Source organism: Fringilla coelebs, assembly GCF_963513975.1.
Source record: "Fringilla coelebs genome assembly, chromosome: 7".
NCBI classification, from domain to species: Eukaryota; Metazoa; Chordata; class Aves; order Passeriformes; family Fringillidae; genus Fringilla; species Fringilla coelebs.
In genome coordinates this window covers 23017362-23038670 of record NC_140035.1, presented here as the reverse complement: position 1 = coordinate 23038670, position 21309 = coordinate 23017362, and the positions used below count along the sequence as shown (strand labels likewise).

General features: G+C 39.3%; 1 protein-coding gene across 7 annotated transcripts in view; it reads left to right on the top strand.

Moving 5' to 3' along the window:
- Positions 1-709: 709 nt before the first annotated feature.
- The window catches only part of SESTD1 (SEC14 and spectrin domain containing 1), a 50976-nt gene continuing 30376 nt past the window's right edge, over positions 710-21309 (top strand). For 2 of the 7 annotated variants that reach the window (XM_084209200.1, XM_084209194.1), the window contains exons 1-6: positions 710-981; positions 4024-4082; positions 4742-4844; positions 12905-12984; positions 16298-16406; positions 19407-19497. In XM_084209200.1, the coding sequence (XP_084065326.1) occupies positions 12930-12984; positions 16298-16406; positions 19407-19497 (255 nt within the window). In that variant the 5' untranslated portion in view covers positions 710-981; positions 4024-4082; positions 4742-4844; positions 12905-12929. Of the gene's footprint in view, positions 982-1004; positions 1286-4023; positions 4083-4741; positions 4845-6197; positions 6397-12904; positions 12985-16297; positions 16407-19406; positions 19498-21309 lie in introns of those variants that run through there. The other 5 variants (XM_084209196.1, XM_084209195.1, XM_084209197.1 and 2 more) reach the window with 5 other exon arrangements.

Sequence of the window (21309 nt, the reverse complement as noted above, 5' to 3'; positions counted from 1 at the left end):
CAGGAGCAAAATTATGGTTAAGATAGAGTTTGCAGAAGTCAATTTTTTAAAGAGCCATTAGGTCACCTAATGATGTATTCTGCTAGGAGATTCAAGACTCCAATCTGTCCTAGAGGGGTTAGGAATGTAAGGCAAGTGTCCCAGCCAGCTTTCTTCACTGAATTTCTTTCTGCATTTTTGCTTCTATTATTTTAATCTTGGCATGACAGAGTTTTAGGGTGTTTGTCCAGGAGCTAAGACAGACAATGGGTTATTAACTGCCATGGGAGGGGAAACAAAATACACGTCAGTGATCCTCGTGGGTCCCTTCCAACTCAGGGTATTCTGTGATATATTCAGGATATTCTGCGATGCTGTGAGTGCTGAAACGTTGGTGTTGAGCGGCCCTGGGTGCAGCCGACACCTGCCTGAGGCACTCGCAGCGTTCACCTGGGAGCCGCTGGGCTCGCATCGAGCACGCACGGCGCGTCTTTCCGCAGAGCAGAGCCACAGTACTGTTATCTTAGCGCGGCTGCCAGCGCTGCAAACTCCGCATTCGGACAGACAGCCGCTTGTCCCACGCCGGGTATTTATCACGGCCGTCCGTAGCTGCGGGGGCCCGGCCCGGGCGGTGTCGCGGCCTGCGGGCGCAGCGCTGGGCACGGCGCATTGTGTCCCGGCGGGGCGGGGCGGGCGGCTCGGGCCGAGCGGCGGCGGCGGCTCCGCGCGGGGCGGGCGGGCGGTACCGGGGCTCCGCGCCCGCGGGCGGGGGCGGCGCTGAGCCCGGGCAGCGGAGCGGGGGCGGGCCCGCCAGCGCCCGGCGCTCGCCGTCTCCTTGCCGACGGAGGAGGGGTCGGAGCCGCCCCCGTCCCCAGGGGCTGCCGGCGGGCTAGCGAGGCGGTGCGAGGCGGCCGAGGTTAGCCGCCGCAGCCCGGCCGGAGCGGGCGGGTCCAGGCTCCGCCCCGCGTCCTCCCAGCCCGGGCACCCGCAGCGCCGCATCGGGTGAGTACCCGCGCTCCGGAGCGGCTCTGCCCCGGCCCCGGCCCCGCGGAGGGCGGCGCAGGCCCTGCGGCCTGGCCGCGCTTTGTTCCCGGGCGGCGGCGGCGGCAGTAGTGCCGCGGGGCGCTCCGCTCCGCTCTGCCGTGCGGCCGCGGCTCCGGTTCTCCCGGGCGGCGGCGGCGGGGCCGCGCTGCAGGGCACCCCGGCTGCGAGCTCGTCCCGCTCGCTGCCCCGCGGTGCGTGCCGCAGGCCGCTCCCGTGCCGGGGCACGGCGGGTCGGTGCGGCCCGGGGGAGCCCGTGCAACAGGTTCGGGCATTGTTCGTGCCGCCGCCACGGACGCGGCCGCGGTGGCGCGGGGGGGATTCCCAGGGGGGCTCCCGAGTGGCCGCCGCCGACGGAATTTTTGCCTTTGTGCGGGCGCCGCCGAGGGTGTCGCGGCAGGCCCGGCAAGGAAGGAGAGGGGTTCGGCCGAGGGGAGCCAGCCGGAGGCGGGCGGCGGAGGCGGGCGGCGGCGGGAGTTGGCTCCGGCGGGGATTTCGGCGGTGCGTGGCCGCCGGTCCGTCCGGCGGGCTGGGGACGAGTCACGGCCGTGTCACTGCCGCGGCGTCGGGCGCTCCTGGGTTTCTGGAAGCGCTGCCTGGTCGGGAAGCTGATTCACTGCTGAAGACGTGGTTGCTCACAGCTGTGGTTACCCGTTCCTTGATTTTTCACACGTCTATTGTCCAGCAGTTTTGTCCTCTCCCCCATAATTGCAGCGTCCCTTACGACTCCCTAGCAGAGCTTTTTAGCCAGGCAATTGTGTGAAGGCAATGCACTAAAGCAACTGGTTTTGTTAAAGAATTTAAACGAGTGTATGGAAGCAAGAGTGGAAACAATTAGGGGAGAGTGGTTTTTTTATTTTTTGACTTTTGGAAGTTTTATAATGAGCAAATTGATGAGGTTTGTGTGGATATGTATTCATAGATGCTTTTGTCTGTTGCTCTCTCATCTTTCTGCATCCCAAAGGAAATATTGGTCCTCTCCATTTTTAGTATTGCAGTGTCTGCAGTGTCCTCACAATTGGATCTTGATTTTGTTCATGCATTAAAATTCACTGTGATGAGGAAGTACTGGGTTTTTCCTCCTCTTCTCCCTTCCGCATGCTAGGATTCAGTGTTTAGTAAATAATGAACACTGTTACTACATTGTAGGATTGATTACTGATAGTTATTACTGTGCTAATAAGGGTTCTCCTTTATTTGAATGCAAGCATTTATAGTCCTAATGCCATTGTCTGTACCAAGCAGGAACTGAAGAGAGAAAAGGGGGAAGGTGGACTACAGAATAGAGCTGAAGAGAGGCCTAAGGCTTGCTGAGGTGCTGGTCATGCCTTGCTCTTTCAGGAGAAAAGCAGCGAGGCAGAGCACTGGACCAGGCTGCTCAGGGAGATAGTGGAGTCTGCCTTCTGGAGACATCAAACCCCCTGCCTAGGCTGGGTCACCACCAACAGGAATGTGTCCGAATGGGGTTCCATTAGAGCCATTCACATAGATGATCTCCAGAGGTCACTTCCAATCTCAATAATCCTGTGATTCTGTGAAAATCTTCCACCAAAACTAAGAGTAATTACAACGTGGTATTAGGGGTGGATTTTCGGATTTTGCACAATTCTTTATGACATTGATTGCTGCTTGAGGAGTGCTGTAAAATCATCTCAGCTGACTGTTTTTCCTGGAGTAGTTTACTAATAGGTGATATTTTGTTTGAATTTAATTGATCAGTAACATCAGTTTTCCTAGAAGTACAATTTAAATAATGAAATTTATGTATTTTTAATTTTGTAGGCTGTAATTTTAAATTGGCTATGGATTCAAATTTCTCAGTTAAGCTTATGTAAACAAGAGAAATTCACATAGTTCTGTCCTTAGCTGTCAACAAAATAAAGGAGTCAGGTGAATTTCAGCTCAGTTTCAGTTGGCTGTTGCTTGAGAGTAGTAGTAGGAAGGGAAACCAGAGGAATTTCTGTAGGAACTTTAATACAGTGTTACCTAACTGTCAAGAATCTTTAGGAATAGATAATAAAGAGGAACATCTTTATTCCCCAGTGATGATGGGTGGGGAAATACAGAACACCTTCAATAGGCAGCTTCTGATAAAGTGGGCAGAGCCTACCCTGCAAATGATGTTGCAGGATTTCCAGTGTGAATGTACTTAAGCAGTCTCAAGGACTTGCTGTTTGTATTTTTGTTCCCGATCTATAGGTGTGTCCTCTTGCCTTCTCTTCCATCTTTTTGAGGCTGACTAGAAAATTTCCATTAATAGGAGGGTGTTTTTAATTTAAAATTTACTGTGAGTTAGATTATTGTAATAAGTGATGTATCAGAATTACTGACAAACCAATGAAGTGTGTTTGTTATCTTGACTTTGCCTTTTACACAGTATGCACTAATTTGAACTTCTGGGGTTAAGTTGATGGGTTTCGTTTCATGGGTGGAATTTGATCAAGTTACGAGGTTTTGTGCAAGTCTTATAACATTTGCAAAGTTCTGATGTTTGATGCTTATGTGTTAATTCCACATCTTCTAATACAAAGACTATTTATATTTTCTTACTCAAGTTATACTTTGTCTTTTAAAATTTTATAGCAGTGAGTACCTTTGTAGGAATACCTTCCTCCTCTTTACGAGACATCTACTAACGCTGTTGTATTTTCAATTTAGCCTAAAACTTCGTGTAGGTTACCTCTGATTGAAAGCATGCTACAGGGATTCTGGTTCTTGTTACTTTCCCACTGCTTCCGGTGCTGCCTCAGGAGCATTGCCTGCTAACTATAAACAATGTTGATGTCTACCATATGTTTTGGTAGAAAGTGCAGGATTCCTGCTGTCCCACTAAACTGAAATGCCTAGCTTACTAGTATTTGTGAATATACAACAGAAATGTTGACTCCCCTCTCATATAGCTCTTTAAGAAACTCTTGTTTTCAGTTGCCAAGGAAATAAAGTTTTAGATTGAGTAGCAAAATCAAAAAATATGGTCAAATACTTTTTTATTTAAATTTGCAGAACCCGGGATGTGGAGCTCAAACTTGTAACCCTAGCAGTTTTGCATTCCAGTACCAATGGTAAGTAAGATAGGTCTCTTCCAAAAATAAATCAGATATTTTCATGCATTATATTTGGTTCTTACGAAGCTCTGATACTGATGAATATACTGCCTAGAACATCTTTGCAGTAGGTTTTGTAGAAACTTACTTAGGCTTTAACTCATGCCTTCTTTAACTTACCTGCTTTACTTTGTTTTCATTTTATGACTTCTAAAAAGTCTTTAAAAGGTGCCATAAGGTAAACAGAACTGATATTAAAGTTAAATTACATTGTTTGGCCGTGCAGCTTGTGTTCCTGTGTCTCCCACGTAGTGGTAGTGTCTCACAAGGAAAGGAGTGGATCAGATGTGTTAGGGGGTGTTTAAGCTTAAGACTGGAGATAAGTGAATTCTACTTTTAAGAGGGTTCTGTGGTAGTGGGTGAGAGTAAGGAAAGACGTTTTAATAGCATCAAGGTAATTGCTGCTCCGATGGTGTTGATAAGCTTGTGCTGGAAGATAAATGGGAGACTTGGGAGCCTTGATTGAGCAAGTAGAAAAATGTGTTGGCAAAGCTTTTTGCTCTTCAGACTAAATAAGAGTGAGAGATTTTTGAAGTAAGGATAACCTTACAGCAGATGCTAAACTCAAAAAGGAAGCAAGTGAAAATCAATCTGGAGTGATGTTTTCCTGTTTCCAGGTGAGAAGATGAACTGCTGCCTTTTGGACAAGCTGAAGTTTGGAATGCTGGGACATAAAGAACCCATTAAGAAGGAAATTACAATAGTTAAGAGGAGATGAAGGTATGACTTAGGGCTTTGCAGAAACAATAATTCAAGAGAGATAGATGTAGTAGGTACATGAGAATTCAGAGCCAAGATCACTTCCTATGATGTTGGCAGAGCTGTATTTGAGATGTGTTCTAGTGAGGTATCATGAAGGATAAGTGTTGACCAGACCAAGTAAGGCCAAAGCAAAAATGTGTTCCAAGAATAAGATAAATGGGTTTGATGTTAGCTTGATGTTTTGGTCACTAAATGATATCTATGGCTGAACTTGAGACCTCAATGCAGGTGGTGTTTTCTTTCTGCTGGTGTTCTGTGTGCTAATCCTTTCATTTTGCATTCTCATTTATAAGAGTATCATTGGAAAACCTATGAGTGTTGCATCTATGCAGGATGTTCCAGGCAGCAGCTTAGAGAGCTTGATTTGATTTTCTCTGAAGCATGTGACCATTTATGTATTGGTTTGTTGATTTATTTGTTGGTAGTGGAAGGCTACATGTTTCATTTTGAGGGGGTAGGAGAGAGGGAGAGGTGTGATTACTGCAGGTGGTTGCTGTGGCTGATTTAACTTGTGATTTGCAGTTGAAATGTTCAGAATTTTTAATCTGAGTGGAGAATTTTTAATCTGAGTACAAAAACTGAAGACATCCATGAAAGTTAAGATTTATTTTACCTGTATCCACTAATTTAAGGACATCTTAGATAATTATTTTTGCTTTGTAGAGAAGTGAATTAATGGATTTCTGAAATATGTAAATAAGGCATTTATTTACCAGATCTGGAATATTTCAGTCTTGTACTTTCATGTTTGGTTAACACTAGCAAAATTTTGAAGTTATTTATTTCTTATTGAAGGGATTTTTTATTATTACCTTCACCATGGATACTTTGTGTATTGTGCAGTGAGGACACAACAGTAATTTTTTAATTTTTGGGTTTTTTTAAGGCAGAAGATGTTATTCAGGATGTTTCAAGATCTGCACAAAATCATATTCTTGAGCTGGTAACTTTCTGGTCAGGTAGCAAACCCAGAGCTTTAGGGATTTGTAAACGGTCTTTTTATTAGCCCCTTCTTCATTATCATCTTGTTTTGGTCAGTTTCTTCCACTCCAAAAGAATGACTGCTTTTGTGTCTGCTGCACAAGATGTCTTTCAGTGTAGGGGAGCATTTCTTTTTGCTTCCACTCAGTGGAGTGTCACTATGCTGAGCTGGGAATTGAATCCTGGGGCCCTGAGCCACATGCAATTGTAACCAAGCCAAATATGTGTATTGTTGTGAAGTGGTAGATTGTTTTCTTATAGAAGTGTTGCAAAAAGAACAAGAAGTTCTAATCTTGCACCCCAGAGGACAGTGTTTTTCATTTGTTCCAGACTGCCAGCAGTTGCACTCATCAGTACAGCTGTTTGTCTTTTGACTTTGTCTTTTGACTTGGCTCCCCATGGCCTGGATTGTCCAGTCTCATTCCACCCATCGTCCTAGTTCACTTTATGAAGTACTGAAGGCATAGGAACTTTCTGATCCTTCATCACAAACTGGTTTTGGACAGTTCCTTAAAGAGCTTGTGATAAGGTATTTGTTTGTATGTTGGGTTTGTTTTGTTTGTTGGGGGGGGCTTTGGGTTTGTTTGGTTTTTTTTTAAGAAGATGGTGATAGGAAAGGACTATGTAGTTTTATTTTACTATCTGTAGGTTATTTTTCTTCCCCCTACCCTCATGAAGTATTTCGGGGTTGAAGTTGCAATCCATGTGATTCTGTACTATTCCCGTGTGACTTGAGACTAAGGAAAATTTTAAGACCTAAAAATAAGAGTTTTCTTTTAATGAGTTTTAGCGCAGTGTAATGAGGAAGAGAAAATGTCTTGGCTATGTTTTTAACATAGCATTTCAATTGACATATTGCTATGTAGAAAGTGGTGGAAGAAGCAGCCTCTCAACTTGCATCATTTTTTGTATTCTGTGGTTACTTGATAGTGTTGAGATGGGACTGTACAAGATGATGCAAATTCTGCTGGTTTGCCTGCCTGTTGTAAGGGAAGGAGGGTATGAGGTAGATTGGTCTTCTGATGCTGGTGGGCAAGCTGTAGGGTTCTTCAGGAAGGTAAATGGTGTCTCTCACTCTATGTGAGAGAGTGGCAAAATGTGGCAGGAATGTTGCACAAAAGGGAATATAGAGATGCATCCAAAACCTGTGGCTTATTTTCTCTATTATTCTAGATAAAAGAGGCCTGAAAACTGCTGTGACTTAGCATAGACCATGTGTGTGGCTTGGACTGAGGCTGGAAAGGGTTGAAAACCCTAGCAAGCTGACACCTTTGATGTCCCATGTTGCAGCATCGTTATGAATGTGTGCATGTGTTCCTTTGGGTTGGGGATGTTTGCTCTCTGAACGTGGCCAGTGAGTCCAGTGAGTGCTGTTCTCTGAGAGCAGAGGTGCTCATTGCTGCACAGGACCTGGGGCTGGCCCTGTGCTATGGAAAGCCTGAGGTATTGTCTGTTGGTATTGTCTCACAGCTGTGCATGCAGGTGTTGTTGTGCACCCTGAGTTGCATTGTTTCTGTGCTTGGTACTCTTCCTTTTTTTCCCCTCTGGCACTTGCTTGAAGTCTGAGGAAAAGCTCTGCCTTTGTGTGAAATGAATAGCTGACTGTGATCAAAGTTAGAACTCAGACACACAATGACTTTTTCTTCTCAGATGGCATAACCTCTTACTCACCTGTTCTCCATTTGCTGGTTTGCTATTCATTATATTGCTCATCGCTTCCTTTTGTTGCTTGTCTTTTTATTTCAGTTTTCACAGAAAGTTGAGGGATTGAAAAAGGGTGGGAAATGAATATGGAAGATGGGTTAAATAGAGGAAGTAGTGAGCAGGGAGTTCTTTTGAATTCTATTATTAACTTTAGTTAGAAGATGAGTTAAGATTTGAACCTTCAGATGAAAATGGAGTGGAATTGGAGTTTTTCCAAGCTTAAATTTGTTGTGGCTGTGACAATGTGCTTTTGAATCATGGTCTAGCATGCTGTTCACTTCAGTTTTAACCCAAGTCCGGGCACATTTTCGGTGTGTTCTTTGGACTGCCATGGCAAGTTGCTGGGTTAGGGTACTAACAGTGCGTGTGTATTGGAAATGGCATTGAGTGGTTCCGTGTTGCTTTAGAGTTAAAGCAGCTTACATGCTCTTGAAATCAGTCTGTGCTTTTTCTTTTTTGACTTCTTTAGTGTGAATTAACAGGTTAAAGAAGATCAAGAATGGTTTTTTTTTGTGTGCAACTTCAGACATAGTATAAAGCTTCTGTGAGTTTTTCTGGATAGTTCTTACTGATAGTAAAAAAGTAAAAAATGCGGAAGTGCTTGAAAAAGCAAAAAATGTGATATTCCTTAAATATCTGAAGTTACCTTTTCTCCTGAGGGCTCTAATGTTAAATATTTATTAGTGCTGCTCATAATATCTTAGAGTAAAAACCAAACACTGCATTTGCATACGTGAGCTGATGTTCCTCTGTCAGGTTTTATTGTTATTTTGCAACTGTCCAGCTGAATAGCTGAGTTCCAGGTGCTTTTTAATTGAAGACAGCATTACCTAATAAATATTTACAGCCTTTTTCTATTTTTGGGGCAGGTCTATGCTTCTCAAATTACCCTGGGGCATCAGCCCTGGAGACACCTTCGTTTGTAGTCTCTCTTTGTACAACTTTGCTGTGGGAGAGATGACATCCTTTAATGTAGCTTTAAAGGAAGGTGAAATAATAATCTACATAGATAATTGTGATACTCAGCTTTCTCCCTGTCTTTTACATGTGGATTTTATTTCTGTGTGGAACAGATGAACTAGTTTTAAGCTGATTCAGGGAAAAAGAGAGTAATGGTTTGTGGGTTGAAGTTACCATCCAAAAAAGCCTGCGTGCTGGCTTCAGAGGATGAAGATGTTAATTTTGAAGGTCTGCAATTCAAAAGTTGATCTAAAAGAAAAAGTGTTTTCATTCTACATGATTTGAGGCTTTTTTTTCCTTTGGTACTTCAGAATGTCTATTGTTATTTGTGCTATTGTTTGTGCCTGGACTTGCAAGCTGCTACAGTTTTGAACCTAGCTGCCCATCTGCTCCTTGGTTATTTATAGGCAGATTTGTGGAGCTCCTTCTAATCCCTCAAGTCTTCAAAAACATTAATGAATTAAACATCACAATACTCTTGTAAAAAGAGAATTAAATGGAGAAACTGAATGGAGGCTAAAAGAGGATAAATGACTTGCTGAAAGCCATATGTATATTTCATAGCAGAACAGAGAATAGAAACCAGATTCTTTTATTCTTACTTGTAGTCCTGTGCTTAACAGACCAGCTACATGCTCTTGTGAGATACATGCTAAAGGAGTGAAGAAAGAACATGTTCTTTGAATCTTGCAACAGATGCTCATGTGCAGAGTAACCCATCTCAAGACCTTGCTCCATATATTGAGAGTATTAAAGATTTCAGGTCCAGCAGACATGAATAAGCCTGCTAATATTAATTCTCATGAAGCCTGAATTTGTCTTGATTGTTAATGTTTTGAATCAGTGGTTTCTGCCAGGTTGCTTAGAAAGAAAACACCTGTTGCTTGCAGGAGAACTTCTCTCTGGCATCTTAGTTCTACTTGTCCAGTCAACCTGTCCCTCTTCCCCCGTCCTTAATAGACTTTTACAATGGCTTTAAACAGTGTCTGGACATTGGTTCTTATTTAGTTTTTTAATTCAATGGCAGTGAAGATGGATGGCACAAAACACAGGCAAAACTTGGCATTCATCAGAAATTTTGCACTTTGGTGAATTACACATAGTATTTATTGTGTGTGAGTTCTTTTGATTTTTGGCTGGGTTTTTTTTTTTTTTTGGTTGCAGGTTTTTTGGTATTTTTTGTTTGTTGTGGGGCATTGTTTGTTTTTGTTTAGTTTTTGTTGTTGGAAGAATTTCCAAAATTTTACATGTGCGGAGTAAAACACTGTAATTGGCAGTCATTCCAAAGTCTAGAAATGATAGAGGATACAGTCTACTAAATTGTGATTTGATTTCACATTGGAGGGCCACCTGAAATATTGTTTTCAACTTTTACCTGTTCTGTAATTTTTTTGAACTATTTGTTTACTATTTGCCATTCTCTCCTTAATGTATACATGTTTCAGGTTTGTATGTAAGAGACTTTTCTCCACAAATAGTATTAGTTTTTGTTTGTCAAGGGGATTGGAAGAGTTTTCTATTTCACTGGAATGCCTTTCTTAGCTTTAGGTTTTAAATACAAATATTATGTGAATTTAGTGTTGCCGCCTTCTTGTGGAAATCTTCAAAAGAACAAATACTTTGTTGGAGACTGACATTACTCTGTTGATTTAATAACCTGGAAGCCTATGTCATTGTAAACAAGTTCAGTGAGGTTCTTCAAAGTGTATTGAATGTGTCCAGGAAACATGTTAAGTAAAAGAATTACAAGCTCTACAGTTTGCTGTATGGTATTTTATGGTATGATGGCAAAGTAGGTTCTGGGCGGGCACACAGCACTCTACATTGTTTTTGAAATTCAGCAAATAAAAATAACCTCTTTATTTGTTTAATATCTGTAAAATTTCAGCATATAAAAGTTATGTCTTTTGATTTGGAAGTGATAAAATGCGGCTTCCTGAAGTATTTCACTTTCCTCTCGTGAAATCTGTTCTCTTCAGTGCTTTTGTTTTTCTTCAGTAGGTTTTCTGTGTTTAATGAAACCAAATGGGTTTTTTATTGATGAATAGACACTGAATCTGTTTCTTTCAGCTAAGTAATGGTAAAATATTGAGCAATAAGTCACTCTCCTCATGCTAAATTGAGAGCTTGATGGAAAATTTTAAGAGCCTGTCATTTTGTCTTCCTCCAACAAATTGAAGACTTTGCATATATTTTGCAGGTCTAAATACATTGCAAAGGTGCAAAGCAGTGTATCTTTTCAAAACACCTTTAGTAGCTCCTATTGAAAAGTAAATGCCAGCTTTTTTGAAATGGTTTCACTTTCCAATATTAAAAAAAGACATTTTGTTTCATTCATCCTGAAACTCTTTAGACATCAGAAATAGAGAAGGATGCCAAGCCCCTTTTTTAAACTGAAGATTTTCTTTTTTTCTGGTATGTTCTGATAACCTGCTGTGGTGAGAGTTTTCTTCTAGATTAAACCTATCAAAGCTCTCACAGAAGAGAGGTAATTGTACAGTTCAGGAGTTTATGGAACAAAGGCTAGGTGTTTGGAATTACCAGCGGTTGTTCTAACTGGTCTGACTCACCTCCCTCTGCTCTGAACAGAATGCTTCCTTTGGTTCCAGGAAATACTGAATAAAAGAACTATTTTGATCCATGGACAGTGCCACTACTGTGGCAGAAAGCCAAGGGATGCTTTCATATTAAATAAATAGGTCTTTTCAGAGCAGCAGAGAAACACGTTCCCTAGAGTCAGTAAGCTGATGCAGACTTTTGTTCCTGTGTGAAAGTACAAAGATAATGAAGTGTGTGTAGGTTTGAACTTCCTTCATTGCTTATAATAAAGAGGCATGTGTAATAATTTGGAAATGTAACCTGGGGAGGAGGGGGAAAAATCATTCAGGTATATGTTCCATGTCTGGAAAAAAGGAAAATAAAGAGAGGTGCTGAAGTTAAAAAGCTTCCACAGAGTTGTTTGAGAGATAAAACTGCGTAACTCTTGAATTTTGTGTTTTATGCAACAAATAACTACAAATCTTTGTCTAAAGCATACAGGAAGCTTTAATAGGATGCTCTTTGGACTAGTTGAGAGTGCAGGCTGTCATGGGACTCAGTTTCCTGAGAGAACTAAAAGTTGTTTGTTTCCTTCTGTAATACATGAAGTGTGAATTCTGTATAATTGGCAAAAATTGCACTTCAGTATGGAGATTTTGGAATAAGAGGTGAGAATGAACATTGTGACACATTGCTCATTGGAATAGGAAGACAGTAAAAAGCTGTTGAAATGTTTTTTATTTTTTATAATAATATGATAGTTCTTTTTTTTGCTTGTTATGAAGCTCATTGTTTTAATGTGAAAAGGAATAAATATTTTACCTTAAGCTGTTTGGATTTCTCTGGATTTTTTGTATTTTCTTTTTTTTTTCTAAATAGTTTATAGTTTTTATTCCGTTAACTTCCCCCATGCTAGGAAAAAAAGTTCTCTTTGTGTGCATTCTGACATATCCAGAGGGAGAATTCCAGGGGGCAACCTGAAGCCCTGGGCCTGGAATGAAAAAATAAAAATCAATTTAGATCTGGTTTTATTTTGACTGATATTGGCACATATCTTGAATTGAATATTTCTGAGCAGAATTAGAATTTCTAATCATATGGATTGGTCTGTGGAAGCAGGACCTCAGAAATTTACAAGCAGATGCCAGTTCCTACTTTGTGTTGGCTGGAAGAGGAGGTTGCAGTTCAGGCATCCTGTGGATTTGTCAGTGAGGCAAAAAAGCTTCATCATGGTGAATTGCAGCTCACAGTGCAATAAAAATTGCATGAGGGTAAGGAGGAGGCAAAAGAAGCAGGAGCATTTCTGGGCATAGATTATAGGGAGGACGTAGTTACTCAGGCTGTTGGATGTTTTTCTTCAACTGAAGCCCTGCTAATGGCAGGGTAATGGCAGTGTCCTGACAGAAATGTAGCAGAACATATTTAGATAATTATGATATTCTTGGTAATGCCAGACAGATTGTGCAAAAACACAATTTTATTTGCACTTATTTTACATCTGAATGAGCAAACAGATGACCTACCTGAAAATTAATTGTAGTTTATTAGGGTTGGGAAATGGGATTTTATATAAATTATCTTGTTCTCCTTGGTTAAGATTCTGCTTTGGTTTTTGTGTTTGGACTGTTTGTCCCCCCCCAATGAGTGAAAAGAAATCTTTAATTAAATGTTGGTATGAATATTGCCTATAATGATGTTTTTTCTTAAGTTTTTACAGTATTTTAGATTTTGGTTACAGTATTCTGTTCTTCCTTCAGAAGAATACTGAAGTGTAACACTGTGAAACACTGTAACTGATTTCCCATGCCTGACAACTTCAACTTCTTGTGTTTCAGAGCTGCGAAAAGTATCTGAAGTAGAATGGAAGCGTCAGTAATATTACCCATTCTGAAGAAAAAATTGGCATTTCTTTCAGGTACGATTTCACTGATTCCACCCTGCATAATTTGAATGGGATATTTAAGTTGGTTATTTGTATTTTCTGGATGTATTTACCAAAAATGTGTTGTTGGTTAGTGCTTTGTCATATTCCAAAAGAATCTCTGGAAGCCTTTATCTAGTGGCCAAGCTGTTGGTGTTGGTGTTTAGGACTTGGTTTTGCTGGAGCCTGTAGCTCAACCTGCAAAATTTTCAAGAAGTTTCAGTCTATATGTAAGAGACTGATGATTTAATAGACATTCAAAAATAATCCTTGCTGGTTTGGCTTTTTAGTTTTTTGGTTTTAGAAAAACAGAGTGAATAGGTTCAGGATTTTCTGTAGAAAATTTTTCTTTCCTTTTCACCTGTCTTTTCTCCAGCATAGAAACACATGGGAGCAGAATTAGCCATGCATTGCAACAGTTTGATTATTGCCAATTAGTTAATTCAGGGAAAGCTGTAATTATCACTGTATTTATTAAAACTTCCTGAATCTTATATTGAAGATAACTTTTTCTCCTCCCTCTGCCAGGGGAAAAAAAAAAAAAAAAAAAAAAAAAAAAAAAAAAAAAAGGAAATGCTTCAAATGGTGAATGAGAATCCCTTGCTGGGTTCACTGCTGTTTAGCTGTGTTAGTTCATGGTGTTTGTCTGATCTATTGTCGGTAGGTAACTTACAGAACGCTTATCAACTTGAAAAACTGACATGTGTTGCCATAAATATTCTTCTGGTCGAGTCTATTTTAGTTTATGTTTTCAGCCAGTCTAGTTTAGCCTGCTCCAATCATCTGAGAAGTGAAACCTTTTCTTTTAGTTAATAGAATTTATTTTGCTTTAAATTTGCCCACTGTCTCCAGGAATTGCAAATCTAACAATTCCTTTTTACAAACAAACAATCAAATCCCTAAAACTGAGCTCACATTACAGCCTAGGACAGTTCTTCCACAGTCACAGCAGATGTGTAGTGGTTGTTCAGCATTATATTGCAAGGGGATAGTCTCATTAACTAGAGTGCATTTTCAAATTGCTATTAAAGCTGCCTGATCTGTTTGGAAATGCAGACATTCTTAGTGGAAAGTAATTTATTGAGTGGCATTTTAAATGCTAGGAACCATTTTGGACCTATCTATTTCTAAGTAGGTTTGATCATTTTGGAATTGGTTAGTGCTAATGGCTGCTTTAATTTAATGAATGGTGAAGCTTGATGCAGAAGGATTTTTTAGCATTCTTCAGTGTAAGTAAAGTAACTTGATGGACACAAATCAGTTCATCACGTTTCTTTACATCAGTTTTACTCTATATAGTTTCATAGTAGTTTCATTAATGACTAAAAACATATATTCAGAAAAATAGTATTTTAGGAAAGTCCTGCAGCGTTTATGTGCTGAAGTCTGTTGTCATTTTTGGGTTAAATTGGTATAAATAATGTTGATCCTACCTTTTTCTGGAAGCAAAAGAGTGGTTTCTAATGGAAATCCATGGCTTGGTGTAGTTTTCATGCTGGTAAGTCATTACACATAGCACAGAAGAAAAGGCAAGCTCCTAAGTCAACAAAAAGCCTTGAACAACCACTTTGGTGCAAAATGAACTAAAATAATTCCTTTTCTTAATGCTCCCAGTTGCTTTCCTTAGCAGTGTTTACAAGCTGGAGGAAAAACCTGTCAGTTGTTATACAAGATGACTTGTCATGAAATAATAATTTAGATAATTATTCTGGTCTTTTTGTGAAATGTCAAGAGATTATATTTCTGGGATTTGGGTTGTGCTTTGTTTAGTCAGTTCAGCAAATGCTGTTTAAATCCAAGCATTTTCCCTTTTTCTCTGCTTCCTCACTCCAATTTTCAGGCTTTTTGCCATTCAGAAACAGAAGGGTGGACAGTCTGTAAATAACTGCTGCTGTAGATTGTTTCTGCTGGAAGCATCTGTCCATTTGTCCTTTCTCATACAGCACCAGTCTTCAATTCTTCAGAAATACAGTTATTAAAAAGTGTGTTGCTGTTTTCCTGCAACAATTCTCTTACAAAAGAGAGGAAGGGGTGGGAACACAGCTACTGCAGTGGACCACTGAAAGCAGTAGGTTCTTCACGAAATTGTGGAAAATATCTATGTATCAGTGGATCTTTAAAACTCCAAATTTAGAGTGTTTGCACAGCTTTGGAAACAAGGAAAAAAGGCCTGTTGCAATTAAGATTCCAACATATGTTGTGTAAACAGTGTTTGTTCATTATCTTGCATCCACCTCATGGATGGGGAGAATTCTTACCAAATTGTGTCAACATATGTATATGAGTTTGCAAGCATTGCTGTGCTTGTGCCTTTTCTTGTTTCTGCACGGCTGTTACTATTCTGTAAAAAGTTGTTCTTACTGATTAGGTGGAACTGATGGAACTTCAGTTCTACTGAAGAACTTTATGAAGCAAAAGCATAATTTAATTGCTTTAGCCATGTGAAAAACAGTTTGAGAATAAAAATGTTCTTTTTCAGATTATGGGAATTCACTTTGCTTGATTTTTACCCAAATAAACCTGTAATTATAGATGTCTTTGTGCAGCTTATTCTAAAATATAGACAAGATTGTTTAGTAATTGACTCCTACATGTGCTTAAGTATGTTGTGGTTGTGGGTTTTTTTTCCTTAATAAAATAGATAATATATCAAAATTTACTGTTTCTAATATTGTCTGTATAAGTTTTACCAGAAAGGTTTGAAAATGCAGATGAAGATTAAGGCAAGTGGTTGGAAATACATGTCTTAATTGTAAGGTGACTGTTAGCTCTTTATAAATAGGTCTAGAAATTGTTCTGTGTTTGGAAGAAGTGCCAGTTTAGGGCATGTGCCCTGGGTAGCCTGTGTGGCACCAGATCCTCCTGTAGTAGTCAGTTGGAGCAGCAAAGTGCTTTTCTAGGAGCTCCAGATGGAGCTTCTGGGTACATGCTCAGCCTGGGAGTGAACTAGGTTTCTGATAGGCTGGTAGTGTAGAAGAACTGGGAGATGCATTTCAATAGTATAATGTAAAAATGAAAAAAAAAATGCTTCTGGAACACTTGATTTGTGTTGCTTATATTGAAAGTACAAGATGGAAAATTGTGACAGCTGTGGATGTGGGCTATGCTCTGATGCCCTGGTGATGTTTTAAATATCCATGTGGTGAGTGAACCTTCACAACTGAGAGGTGAAATATCAGTTGAGGTTTTCACAGCAACTTTAAAGATTGCTTTTGTGATGAAGTTTGAGACCACTTAACTGCAAAGTATTTCTTCTGCTTAAACCTCATCACATTAACTTTGTAATTACTTTTTCTTTCTGAAACAGGAGGGAAGGACAGAAGAAGTGGCCTCATTCTGACGATTCCATTATGCCTTGAACAGACGAGCATGGATGAGCTGAGTGTCACACTAGACTATCTTCTAAGTATACCGAGGTGAATTGGAAGGCATTCTGTTCAGAGCTAGGGTTTTCTTATTTCTAATTTTAGAAGGGATCTTTCTATTGTTTTTCATTTTATTTGCTCTTCTTTACCAAATTAATTTTAGGTAAATGTTGGTTTAGAATGTGATACTGTCTGACTGAGTTAGAAACACACATCCCAATAAGCTAAGGGATATGTACTAAGGCTTGTCTGTGTCCTTTTGTGTCCTTGTGTTCTCCTTTCTTGGGATAGCTTTTTTCATAATTTCTTTTTAATGACAGTGCACTTAAATTGCTAAGTAAATTAATGAGCCATTCAAACCAAACTCCCAAGCTTGCAAGGGCAGCATTGCCCATTGCCCTTTCTGTGATACATGCCTAAGCTTTGCAGCTTATAGGGCTTCAGTTTAAAAGTGCACTAAGTTAAGAATATACAGTCTTACTGAAGTTAGTGAGGAGCTTGTGGTGCTGCTTAAATATGCTGCCTAACAACTTGAGTATCCTGTCATCCATAGCTTGCTGTAAAATCATTGTTGTTCAAATTCTGTGCATGTGCCACTGACAGCTTATAGTGACAGTTTTTGATCCTGGCTTAGTTACCTGTATTTCTGTTTTCTTAAGATCCAGGGATTGATCTTTATCATAATTTTTTTTTCTGTCATGTGCCACTGCTTTATAAAGAAAAGGAGCCTCTCAGATGAATGTTTGTTTTTATATCTTTTCAAATCTCTCTTCTGGAAACAGAGCAGCAGTGGCATAAGTAAAGATATCCAGTGTACTTTGCAGATTTTAATCTATAAATGTTTATAAAACACAGTTAAGGGATCCAGTGTTGGGGTTTTTTTGGTAGATTAGACTTTTAAAAATCCTGATTGGTGAGAGAGAAGCAAAGAATAAATTCAGGTTATTTAAAAGTAAAACATCAGGAGGTATCTGAATATATTGCAAAACAGTTGTGTAAGTTTTAGGGTTTTTTGAACAGCTTGTTGTCTTTTGTAAAGTGGTGAAACACCAAATGGTCACCCACACAAGTCATGTCATTGACTTAAGGACTTGGCCCTATTTGTGGAACAGATGCAGGCATTCTTGTTCTAGTAAGCATTAATTATTCCACAGTCTCATCCTGATGTATGTCTTTACATACATTAGTGCAACAATAACTGTCTAAAAGCTGAACCAAAGTGCTCTTTGTACTCAGTAGAAACTGGGAAATCTATTTGAAAGTGAAGTCAGTGTTCCCATATTTAATGCTCTGTGTCAGTTGTGGAAAAAATGACCTCTCTTCTATGGTGGCCGTATGGAAAAATCATTGTCGTTTTGGTTCACATGTTGTTTTTCAGTGGGAAATGCAAACTTTGGCCTAAGCACTTCTCTTTTTTTGTTCTGGAAAGACTTGCTGAACAGTGTTTGGGGAAAATAGGTCTGAGGGGAGGGATATTGGGATATTGTCCCAAACCCAGATAGCTGTCCAAGCAACATTAAATCTACTTTTTTCCCCAAGTTCTGTGTTTAAGGTAACGTAATATGTTTGACTTTTAATTCAGTTGTGCGTGGTATATGATGTAACTACAACTGGTTTGAGATCTTCAGTCTAGAGTGGATTGCTGGCTGTACCCAAAATTTGAGAGGCATAACTGCTTAAAGTGTCTTGGGTAGAATTCTTTTGGAATATGTGTGTAAAGCCATTCTAAAATTTCAGACAATTTATTCCTAGTTTTAAAGTATACTGGTATGCCTTTCTTTGATGGTATTTAAAATTCTTAGATTCTGAAGAGGTCTGTTCAGAACAGAAGAAGACTAAAAGTGGCAACATTATGATGATGTCTGTTCATACTAAAGTTTTCTTCCTATATTGTATTCTCTCTATTGTGGCTCAAATCACAAAGCTTTTTACTTTTTATTTTAACTGACGTGCAAACACTTGCATTGGCTCACCTTTCTAGAAGCGTTAGGTCACTTCTGAATTTGATTGGTTGTGTATTTTGTTGGGTTTGGCAGGGCTTTAGTAGGGTTTGTAGTAGAGGAGCAGATGCTGATACTGCTCGATTCCAGTGAGCCTAAGGAAGTGGTGTCTCAAGATGCTGTAGTAACATTCTTCACCTTATTCTTCAAAGCAGCAGCATTGTGCCTTTTGAGTTGGCTTTGATTGGAAATTGCACTAGTGAAGCCTGAATGTTCAGACTGCTTCCAGAAAAATCATGTGTGTGATCTTAGAGGTTCCTTAAAACCAAAAGCTTTCATGGACTGTTTAAACAGCCAAGTTGAATTATTTTTTCCTAAATAGGCTGTAAAGCTCTAAAGCTCCATTTTTCCCCTTTTTTTTTTTTTTTTTAACTTCAGGGTGAATTTGTCTTCCACCCATACCTGATGAAATAAGTAACAGTTAATTTCTTGTTGTGAAACACAATTCTTACTGTTGCATGCCTTGTTTTTTGTAAGCTAAGGAGATCACAGAAGTAGCTTTGTTTTGTAATTGCAGATTTAGGAAAGATTGCATAATGCTTTCCTACCGCTCATAAATGTCATGGATTTTACTTGCTTAGAGCTTTGCCAACACAAGAATTTCAACCTGGAAAATGATATCTAGTGTGGTAACTAACGTTAAACCATGGGCTCACTTGCAAGTTCTCTTCTGGATGCTCCTTGTAAAAACTGACATTCTTTTGTCTTCCTTATGACACTGTGAATTGGTCTCTTTTCTGAGAATTTTGTCAAGTTAATGGTTATGAGACCTTTTCAGAGTTGCTACAGTTTAAAGAAATACTTGTATTATGATATTTGCTTCAGTCTACTGAAAAATTGTTATTTGTAATATCTAATAATATGCTGGAGCATTAAAATTGGAAATTATTTTATAAATGAGTAAACTTTAAGTTTATAAGACAGTGTTTCTATAAGGAAAAAAACCATGTAGTTGCATTTTACAGGAGGCTTGAAATCCGAAGTTGGCATGGTATGACACTTGTTAGAGTGAATGTTATGTTTTTCTAAGTGTTTTTTTTTTTCCTTTTAGTGAGAAGTGTAAAGCTCGAGGATTCACTGTGATAGTGGATGGCAGAAAATCTCAGTGGAACGTGGTCAAGACGGTTGTGTTAATGCTCCAGGTAAATAAATGTTTATACATTCATAGCTGATCAGTTTTATGGATGTGAACCCAATGGCTGTGTTATTGTAGAGACAGTAATTTAATCACAGAACCTTAAAATGTTGTTCTGTGATGAAGTCTGTGCAGCAGGAAGAAATTCTGAAAAGCAGATGCTACAGCACACTCAAGTGAGAGACAAATTCTTTATATGCTGGGAGCACACAATTGTAGACCTGAAATGGAGGTTTAGTTAAAAAAGGACACAGATATGCTCCTGGCATCACCAACTATGAGCAGTAGGAATGTGTGCAGGGCTGCAGTTCACACAGATACTGCGGCTGAGCAGGTTTTGATGCAATATATGTTGTACTGCCTGGGTTCCTTTGCAATAGGGTATAGTTGACTTAGTTGTGGATCATAGTTCCAATCACAAATTATGTTCTGTGTACTTCACAAAGTAGGAGAAGAAGAAAAGCGACAATTTCCAATAAAAAACAAATCTAAAAAAATATTATTTTAACTCTTAGAGTTAAAATAGAAATAGAGTCTTATTTCTGGTGGACAGTATAGATTATTTTCTGGTCTCAGTGATCAAAGAAAATGTGAGATACAGCATTTCTAACACATTAGAACACTCAGACTACTGCCTTTTTTACTGCAGATGGTTTTTTACAGATGGTTCCTCTTTATCAGAGTAGTTTTCCTCTCAGACTTGGTTGAAAGTGTGTCAAATAGGAATAATTTCTTTTTTTTTTTTGTCCTGCTGGGTCATTGTTGCTTCTGGGTTTTGAAATCTGAGTCAAGGTGTCTTTCACCTATTCTTGACTATGATGGTTTTCCTATTAATAGAATTAGAGTATTTGAATCCCTTGTGTTCATATTATGATCTTGACTGGGTTTTGCTTTGGCCACTGTGTGGTTGTGAGGTTCAGTGGGAGCTGCAGCTGGTGGGGAAGGTCAGCTCTGAGCCCACACCCTTATTTCCCTGGCTTCCTGGCAGCACTCACCCTGCCTCTGCAAAGCTTGCAGAAACATGGGTTGCACATCTGTGTCTTGAGTTTGAGAAGGATGCAATAAAGATTTTCCTATGTGAATTGGTCACTTGTGCAGATCATATGAGATTTCTGTCTGCTTCATCATTTGTAGTTCTCAAAAACACTTCTGTGTTCAAAATATTGTATACTTGTAAATTGTTTTTGCATATTCATTAAAATGGTGCAAGAATGAATTGGGGTTTTTTGTTGCTGATTTCTTTAACTGCTTCTGAATTATTTTTTTGTTAATAAAATCAGGTATTTGAAGAGAAATCCCATGGGTTATGTCACCTTTATATCACTCCTCTGATTAACTTTTATTTATTGCCTATAACTTTTAATTATTGCTATAGCTGATGAGTTTAGAGTAATCAACAGTCTTTGTTCCTTGATGTACATTGTGTGAAATAAAATCAACCTCGTAGATGAAATTACTAATTTAGTCTGAGAAATGTTTTCCTGGTAATATTTTAATGAATTAATATGTTGAAATGTCAATATTCAACCTTTTCATTTTAGTCTAAATAATATGTACAGAAGAAGTACAGGATATAGTCTTGACATGTAATCTGATAACAAATATACAATTTTTCCTAGCTTTATGATTACTGTTTCATTCTACATAGAAGATAACATCAGTGGAAAACTCTGGTTTTAACATTTCTTCTTCTTATAATGAACTACCATAAATTAAATTAAGTCTAGCCAATAGTATATTTTTTCTGTACTAACACAGCATAGACTAATGGTGTGTCCTTAGGACTAGGAATGAAGAGGTTATATTTTCTTTTCAGTTG